The 9073-nt window shown below is 43.2% G+C and overlaps 1 protein-coding gene across 2 annotated transcripts in view; it reads right to left on the bottom strand.

Annotated features, from left to right (window-relative positions):
• Position 1: 1 nt before the first annotated feature.
• LOC306979544 (plexin-B1-like) overlaps positions 2-9073 on the bottom strand; it is a 48945-nt gene continuing 39873 nt past the window's right edge. For both annotated transcript variants that reach the window (XM_079578518.1, XM_079578519.1), the window contains 26 exons: positions 8845-8967; positions 8642-8735; positions 8181-8347; positions 7959-8110; positions 7726-7831; positions 7255-7391; positions 6992-7168; positions 6751-6916; positions 6430-6672; positions 6176-6355; positions 5950-6098; positions 5756-5856; positions 5455-5672; positions 5143-5321; positions 4998-5064; positions 4463-4609; positions 4226-4391; positions 3912-4015; positions 3751-3835; positions 3463-3629; positions 2363-2523; positions 2138-2285; positions 1945-2009; positions 1789-1864; positions 1639-1713; positions 2-989 (listed from right to left, as the gene is read on the bottom strand). In XM_079578518.1, the coding sequence (XP_079434644.1) occupies positions 885-989; positions 1639-1713; positions 1789-1864; positions 1945-2009; positions 2138-2285; positions 2363-2523; positions 3463-3629; positions 3751-3835; positions 3912-4015; positions 4226-4391; positions 4463-4609; positions 4998-5064; positions 5143-5321; positions 5455-5672; positions 5756-5856; positions 5950-6098; positions 6176-6355; positions 6430-6672; positions 6751-6916; positions 6992-7168; positions 7255-7391; positions 7726-7831; positions 7959-8110; positions 8181-8347; positions 8642-8735; positions 8845-8967 (3558 nt within the window). In that variant the 3' untranslated portion in view covers positions 2-884. The remainder of the gene's footprint in view (positions 990-1638; positions 1714-1788; positions 1865-1944; positions 2010-2137; positions 2286-2362; positions 2524-3462; positions 3630-3750; positions 3836-3911; positions 4016-4225; positions 4392-4462; positions 4610-4997; positions 5065-5142; positions 5322-5454; positions 5673-5755; positions 5857-5949; positions 6099-6175; positions 6356-6429; positions 6673-6750; positions 6917-6991; positions 7169-7254; positions 7392-7725; positions 7832-7958; positions 8111-8180; positions 8348-8641; positions 8736-8844; positions 8968-9073) is intronic.

The following is a 9073-nucleotide window of genomic DNA, read 5'->3' as shown; positions in this document are numbered from 1 at the left end:
GACAGACCTTTCCGTTTTCTCCAATCGTCAATCACATCCAAAATATCATAATTAAATTAAAAAATATTTGTTAAAAGGAATGTTAAAATGTACAGAGGAACTAAAGGGACTAGGATTCCAGCCTATTATTTAAGAAGTATAGACAATTCCAAAGGGAAGGGTCATAGGTTCTGTGCAGATGTATTGCTAGTTACAGCTGATCAATATATACAGTACCAGTAGGTGGTATTGGTGGTAAATATATAAAAACAAAAGTAACTGATGCAGCATTAGGCTGAGGTAGAGAGCTGCACAAACAATAAAATAATTGACTGGAATTAAGAATTTTACTCTGAAAACAACAAACACTGATCATTTTTATATCGCTTTAGAAAAGATGCAAATACATTGTGATAAAATATATGTAGTCTGATTTAGAATGATTCAGCTTTCACAGATTTGTGTAACAGCAACAGAACCAGAAAACTCAAGTCCCTGTTATCTTGCCCTCATTGGGTTTTTTGGACATGCAGTATTTCCAATATGTGCAAATAAAGAACAGGTTTGTGTCGTTTAACGTAACATGGAGAGAAACAAGGGGTGTGTAAATGTAAACTGAAAGATATGGGAAGGCGGAAATTGGTCAAGATCCCATTATAGATCTTCACAAGGCAGCAGCTAAACTCACTCTTTACTCATTAGTTTTTTTTAAAGTTGCTGGAAAAAGCACTTTGCACATGCCCTTCTTATTCAGTGTCCATTTCTTCAATCAGACACACGCAATCCTTATTGCCTTTAACGCACTTGCACTGAGCTGTAGGTAAAGACTGTCCCGTTCAGCTTTGTCACAAAAGTTCCACATGAGTCCATCTTGATCAGCGAAGCGGTGATGTGTGGTTCCTCTGTCACAAGTCTGTCACTTTATTCTCCACTGCAGCAGCTATCTGCTGCAGGCGGTATCCCAGCTGCATTTTTTGGGCTGTGGTATCTTCCTCCAGTGCGGTGATAATCTGAATAAGGAGGCAAAATCCAAATAAGTCAAAAGATCAATCAAAAGATTAAACATACACTGCCTGAATCCTGGCCTCTTCATTTTGGAATATGCCATCAGAGAATAAGAAATCAATTGATGGAATAATCTGGTGATACAGGATGTTCAGATAGTTTGCCCAGATCATAACCGTTAAATCAAGGCGGCGACTTTTCTTTTTCTCAGTGTACATGGATTATATGCCATCTCAAAACTACATTTTATTACATTCTTTATCCAGAATTTAATACTCAAGTGAATATTAGACCCTGATGGCATGAACCATGACCGTTAACAAAGAAAAAACAATAAAACTTTTACCATCACATAAATGCGTCCATAACCGTGCCACACGTGGGGTTTTTCACTCGTATTTTCCCTAAACCTAGCAAATATACTTATTCTTACATAAAACTTCTCAAAAAGCTAAAGGGAACACTTGAACAACACAATGTAAAATACAGGGACTTGGAGTTACATTGTGTTGTTCAAGCGTTCCCTTTATTTTTTGAGCAGCGTATTATCAGACTATACTATACTATGGATTAGGAATGAGTACATCAGAGACAGACATGATGTCAGAATGGCCTACAATGAGAAAGATTTGTTTCAATAACAAGATCATATACCTGGTCATAGTATTTATTGATGTACTTGTAGAGTTCATGCAGTGCCACCAGGTAGTTAAGCTCTCCAGAGTAGTTCTGAAATGGTAAGCACACAGTCAGGCGGTTTGTCAATAGGCAGAGTTAAACTGAAATACGTGACTGATGACCCACCCTTGATAATTCAGCCAGAGCAGAGTTCATTTCCTGATCACTGGCTGAGATTGTCTGCCTGATGTCAGCGTAGTACCTGTCATTGACACGTGAGAGACACATGTTAAAATATGCCATCTAAAATTTTAAGTAACAAATTTTGAAAGCACAAGATACCTTTCAACCATTTGCTTGTAGCGGGGAATGTCTCTGGCATACAGTAGCTTGTTAATGGGAGAATCCTGTATTAAATGGAAGAGAAAGACTCTCAAGGCAGGAAAACAAATCAATATTTTCCATTCAGATGTGTTCCATGTTAAACGTTTTAAAAGTGATTTTTCAAGTTTAGCGCCTGATTCAGGAGACTTACCCTTCCCAGTTTGTGCTCGGCTATCGTACAGGAATCCATAAAAGTCTGGGAAATGACCGAGAGCACAGCATCAACGTGGTCTGAGGCTTGGACGTCAAAAATAAACTGAGGGTTTTTCACAATGTTGATCCAGAAACGCAGAGGAAGACTGGAAATATAGAGCAGACATGAGAAAGAGCCCTCAATAAATCACTGATTGACTGTGTGCGAAGCCAGTTTCAACACCTATTCGTCTTCCAAATGTGGATTGTCTCTGGGTCGGAGATGCCGTGCTGTCCTGCCTGGTCATCCAGAAGGTCAAAAAAATACTTGACGGCCAGTGGGACCGGGCGACTGGTGCTGAGGATCACCGTGAATAGATCATCCACAAACTTTTGTAATGTTCCCTGAAGAAACACAAGGACGGCTTATATTAATATTATTCAGTGGCAACTTTAAAAAAAAAAAAGGGTGTTTGCAGAAAGACACAACGAGAATGAAATATCTCAGGAGGGTCATCACAAGCAGCTGTCACTATGGCAACGGTCTATCCAGGTCTTTAGGTTTGACTGGACCGAGACACTGTTCAGGTCATTCACTTTACATACTGTAGACCAGCTCTCATACATTTCACATCAATTACACCTTATTAAATATTTGGATTTTCAAGTACAACCAGAGTACTTGAAAAGACTAAACTAGGTATAAATTGTAATAAATGGATACTAAACTGTGACTAAAACCAGAACTAAACCAAGGAAATACTAAAACTCTAGGACAGGGGTAGGCAACGTCAGGCCCCGAGGGAACCGTGGCCCTCAGGATGTTTTTAATGATTTTGAAGATGATGTTATGACACAAATGAGAGATCAAATGCCTGTGAATACTCTAAAAATGTGTGAAATACAGTCAATTCTTTATAAAAATCTTCAAAGAGAGCCTGAATGATGCTTTTTTCGATACTTATACTAAAATATTTGTCGTTAAGAAACAGAAAACGTAACTATAAGGTTTGGAAGATTTGCAAATTTACAATATCGGGTTCATCTCCATTGGCAAGAAATGTGTGAAAAATGGGGATTAATTTGGGGTATTTTTTCCCACCCGGTAACTACATTTAGATACCAGTATAACCTAAACTTTTTTTCCCCGATACCAGACTGGTATCGTTTAATGGTAGCCTTAATCGTGTACATAAAACGCTGGCATTTGTAGAAAACGGTGCTTTGCATTGGGCTAAAATTGGCAGGTCCGGCCCTTGGTCTTTTTACAATGAAGAAAATCGTCCCTCCACCAAGCAAACTTGCCTACATCTGCTCTAGGGCCTAGAGTTGTAGACAGCTTACCTTCATGGACAGTAGTCTGGTAAGGTATATCTCTGGGATGGCCTTGGCCCTTTCTCTCTCCCTCATGCTGCCTCTGCGGTGCTTGGGCAGCTCCGGCTCCTCGCTGGCTTTTACCAGATGCCACAGTCTCACTCCACCCTCATCTGCATCCTCCAGCATCGGCGTTTCTGCGTTGTGAGAATTAATACAGAGTGATATTCATCCAGTTTCATGCAGTTGCTATGGTTTCCAAAAATATAGGATAAAAATACTGATTATACCATTTTTAGAGTCAACGTAAATACTTACTCTCCCCTGCTACATATTCATGGTTGTCATGATGAATATGCTTGGTGTGGCGAGGTATAAGTGCAACAGTAGCACCATCTGGGACCTGCAGAGCAACAGCCAGAGGATACAGTTTAAACGTATTCATTCATATTTGAGTTATTCTGACGGCTGTTTCTGACCTTGTAGTGCTGCAGAGTGTTGAGGCGTTTCCAGCTGCCTTGTATCACCGAGGTTAGGTCCTCATCGGACAATATTAGATGTCCAGCCACACCTGATCGCCATTCTGGTTTGAAACAAATCATAAACAAACATGCTCCTAATGATTGACTAGCACAATAGTTATGCGCAGGAAGAGGATAAATTGTATTATCAAATCTTAAGCGTGAGAAGAGAATATAGCCTATGTGAGTAAAAGTGTGATGATCAGTACTTTAATAGTGTTGTTTGCGGGTTGCATCTTTGTGTGTATTAAGAGAGACATAGAGACAGTTACCCAGGTCCAGAGAGTCAGTGTGTGGCCGGTGTGAGAAGGAAGTGCCCTTAAAGATCTGGTCCAGGATCTTCTCTTTGACCTGGGAGATGGTGTCACAGTCCAGCACTTTCGCGGCCAAGGGCTGACTGTCGTTGAGCCCGCTGCCCTGTGCCAGGACATTTAGATTCTGCAACAGAGCATAGAGACATCAGCTGGGGGTCACCAAAGCACAAGTACACAGTGTTTGCAAGCCCTTACCAGAGTTTTGTACTCCACGTCTTCTCTTAGCAACCGGTTGTCATTGAGAGTGTATTTGGCCTTTCCTGTCACGGCGTCCACTGGGCCTTTATCCACCTGGTGCTTTATGGCCCTGAACAGCATGTACAATGGTTCTCCTGCCGAGTCCTGTGCACAGAGCAAAGACTGAGTGGGCTATTGAGAGCCATAAAACATGTGGTTGGATTATTATTGCGCAGAAAGGTGTAGTAAAGTGCTATGTCTTTGCGAGTCAAGGAGAAATCACCTGCAAAGGCATTTCATCCTAAAATTGCGGTGTCGAACACTTTCTACACAGCACAAGCACACACCATAAGCATTGAATGGTCAAATCTCTCACTCTCTCAGCATGTTTATTAATAATTGCATTAACAACAATTAACATTTCCTTCTGGTTTCCTTTTACAATTTACGACTCAAAATCATTTCCTTTATGAATAGCAAAGAGGAGAAAAATGCCGCAGCTGTCCACTTCACATCATACTATAAAACATTTCAGCCAGAGACCAAGATTTACCCTGAGGAAGGTGTACAGACAGATGGACATCCAGTTCGTGAGCAGCTTCTCCACCACAGTCTCTGTCCTGCACAGATACAAGAATAAAAAAAAAATCAGTTTTCAAATTCACCATCCTTCTCCTCACACAGTGGCTTGTCCTGACCTCCGCAGCATCAGTTTGGGATTCTTGGCCACGTACTGGTCCACCAGGTCGTTTAGCAGCGTCTTGAGGATGTCAGTGAAGTATTCTAGTTTTCCATGCAGGGACACTGTCAGCAGAGACGCCACGTAGGCACGGTCTCTGGGTGAGAATGTGCGCTGGCTTTCAAGGGTGTGGATGAACTTTAAATAGAGAAAGCAGATACATGCATGTAAAAATCTCTTTTAATAACTCAGTAGTTAGATTTTAATCTTCTAATTTTACCTTAATTTGAATGTTATAGTGGTAAAGCGTGACATAAGAGATGTTATATACCTTGGTGAGGAAGAGCTTGCTGTTAAGGAGGTTAGACAGCTGCACCAGGCCCTGCTCCACAGTCTGTCTACGACACTCCTGAACATCCAAGTCTCGTCTCAGTGGGGACTCCCGGTGGCCAGGGAAGAAAATGCGCTCTGCATACATGCGGTAGTCCAGAAAGGGGATACCCGAACCCACTAAATCACTGGACATGTCCATCATCTCCGTCATCAAGTCTAGAAGAGGTCAAAAGAATGGGTAAAATACTGCAAAACAGAGCTGCCATTTATTCTGCGGCAAATGTGCTTTTCTGTTTTACCTGTGAACTCTTTCTTGCAGCGGTCTCTCACACTCGTCTCCAGGTTCTCCAGTTGGATTTGGACTTTTTTGTAATCCCTCAGAGCCTGCTTGCTCTTCCTCCTAATATAACACAGCAGTCACAAGGGTGTTTAGTCAGTGTGTCTCAAAATATCCAACATTTTGGGTGTAGTGATGACGGTGAGTTAAAGTGACCTGTAGATGAGAACGATAATTAGGACAATTAGGGCCACGATGGAAGCTCCCACTCCCACTCCGATCTGGGCCTCCAAAGGGAATGTTGCTAAACTGGGGTTGTCGTACTGCACTTTTCCCAGGGAGAAGTTTAGGTTTCCCATTCGGACCTAAAAAACACACATTAGGCTTAAACACTTTCTTTCTTCTTGCGTTCTTTACACACAGACGATCTTTGGGGACTCACTATGAACTCTGGCAGGCTGTCGGACCCCTCCCGTTTAACCCCATTGGGGGCAGGCACGGGCTGCTGAGGAGGGGGCTCACAGTACAAGTGGTTCTTGGTTAGAGTCTTCACGGCACACACTCCCTCCCCCACCAGGACCAACACCTCATCTTTAGTCATGGCCAGGTCCAGGTTTTCACCCTGTAGATGCAACAAACATATGCTTTGACTCTGAACAATGACTAACGCTGAAACGAACTAGTTATGGTTCACACCTCCAGTTGGATGAAGCTGCCCGGGTTGTAGCGGTAGACCTTCAGCGGGTCCTGCTGGTTGAGGGGCTGCAGGACAGGGTTGGGCTCGTACCTAAAAGGCTGGCTGCTTAAAGCGATGAAGTCAAAACTGAGGTTGTCCAACTGGAACTCCACTTTGACCTCTGACCCTTGCACCGTGGAGTCAACCACCGGAGAATGGCACAGGATGAGAGAGGACGAGTTCACCTCACAGGAGCCAACAAACTGGAGAAAGATAAAAGATCAAATGAACAAATGCAGACATAAAGCAGCTCAAGATGATTCTCTCCATATTCCACAGACCTGTTTAAAGTCGGGCTCACTTCTGCTTTTCCGGCCGCTTCTCCTCTTCCTGTTCTTGGATTTGCTATGGACGAATGGGGACTCCGCCAGAGAGACGGTGACCACCATGCGAGGCCTCTGCACCACATCCAGGTTGTAGCCATACACATAGATGAGCCGGCCGCCACTAAGAAAAAAAGACGCATTTCAGTATTCAAGCACAAGTATGCACTATCGAAGATTTGTGAAACTGCTTTCTTACCCCATGAAGCTGTTGGCTGGGGAGGCGTGGGTGACGTTTGGGTTGGGAGTATAGAAGTACCTCGCGGAGTGAAGGTGGCGCTGGCTGCGGCCATAGTGAAGAGTGAGTCGCTGTTCTCCAGTCTCCTTACTGGGACCTGTCTCACACTGCACACTGGACATGTGCACCTCTGACACACTGGTGCACAGTGTCCGGATGAAGAACAGTTTAAGTAACGGTGTTCTAGTGGGAATGTGAAAGCGACTCGAGCACAGGAGACTTACATGTCACAGAGAACTTGTCCAATGGTAATGGTGAGATCTGTGCGACGCCCTGTTTGCAAGTTTCGGCCAGTAACGTTGAGGATGGTGCCTCCAGCTTTTGGGCCCCTTAGAGGCGACACACCCATGACAAAAGGATCCTAAAAGTATATACACAACATTTAACAGTGCGGAAATACAGCATATGTAGAGTACACTTTCTATTTTTTACTTGCATCATAAGCATAGTTAGTCAATTCAAATTTAATGTACACATGAGAATCAGAATAGTTTAATTGCCCGTGAACATTGAGCAGGTCCACAAACAAGATATTTTCTTCAGTGCAAACCTGCAAGATGAAGCATAACACATAAATAGAGAATGAGATAAATAGTCAGCGATGCATAAAAGTAGATTAAATAAAACATTTTCATTAAGATAAAATAAAAATTTAACACAGAGCAGCAGTGTGCTCTGGGTATAACTGGAATTACCTGATAACTGAAGATTTGGCTGGAGCGGCCAAACTCGCCTCCACTCACAGTGACGGACACATGGCCTGCAGTCTCTCCTCCACTGGCCCTCGTTTTGCACACGATCCTGACCACACATACAGTATTTTCCATGTTATTACTGTAGTACACTCCATGATGAATCTCGTAGTCACACTGTTATATTCAGTATAAACATCAGTTCCAAGCAAACTAATTGTTTTGATCTTTTGTACCTGGAGGACACCTCATAGAGATTAGGGATGACCGTGCAGGGAACTCCAGCCACAGACACAGAGTGGAGGATGTCTTCAGGCTTCTGACCCAGGTTAGAGCCTGTGATGGTCACCAGGGTCCCTCCCTCCAACAGGCCGGACAAAGGTTCGATCTAACAGGCACAGTGACAGTTATGACGGTTGTTTTGTGTTGTTCTGCTTAAAAGGAGAGCGAGGTCTTACTGAGTGTATGACAGGCGCGGGGCACGTCTTCTCTACCAGCTGGCTACAGGTGTCCGAGTACACGCAGCTGGCCTCTGCTCCCCCGCACCACACGCAGCCGTACTTCTGATCCGCGGTGTGGCAGCGGCTGCAGTCTGAGCGGCCCACCGAGCAGTTGTACAGTGTCACTGAGGGGGCCACAGGTTCACAGTTAGAGCTATTAATGAATAGGAGCCGGGTGTTCAATGATGCTTCCCTTTCATTTATATACACATCTGATATTGCTACTCTAGTCTATTTTCAAATGAACACTCTTAAAAGGGTAAATTCATTGACATGTATTATAGGCTACACCCAAAATTACCCTTAGATGTCTTGTGTACAGCTTGTTAACAATACCCGTGTCTTGTGTCTGGACATGTTAAACACACCAGAGTCAAAGACAAACATTATGCACAAAGAGCAGTCTGCTGGGCACTCACCATACAGGTCCGGAGTGCTGTCCACATGAAACGTATCCCGCCTTTTCACATAAACCATGGCATTATATTCCTCTGACTGGGCTGAGTATGTGTACTGTAAAGACACCATAGATTATGAACAAAATACTGAACAACAGAGGGAAATACACTAATGATACAACAACAGTGCACAACAGCCCTGATACAATATATAAAATGACTACCTCGTGCAGTTGACAGGTGATGTCAAAGTTTGATGGATTTATGTCATCCATCTCTACATAGGCATCCACCACCACTGTCTGACCCTCGATCACCAGCACACACTCATAGTCCAGGTCGGAGTCCTGCACACAATGTAAAAATGTCATTATTACCATGAATGCCATGACTGATGAATATTTTTTAAATGCACTGCAAGCTTTATACAGTTCTATGGAGCCTTGGTAGAAA

Source organism: Gobius niger, assembly GCF_951799975.1.
Source record: "Gobius niger genome assembly, chromosome: 20".
Taxonomy (NCBI): domain Eukaryota; kingdom Metazoa; phylum Chordata; class Actinopteri; order Gobiiformes; family Gobiidae; genus Gobius; species Gobius niger.
The sequence above is the reverse complement of the archived record's forward strand: the minus strand, read 5'-3'. Positions and strand labels throughout refer to the sequence as shown.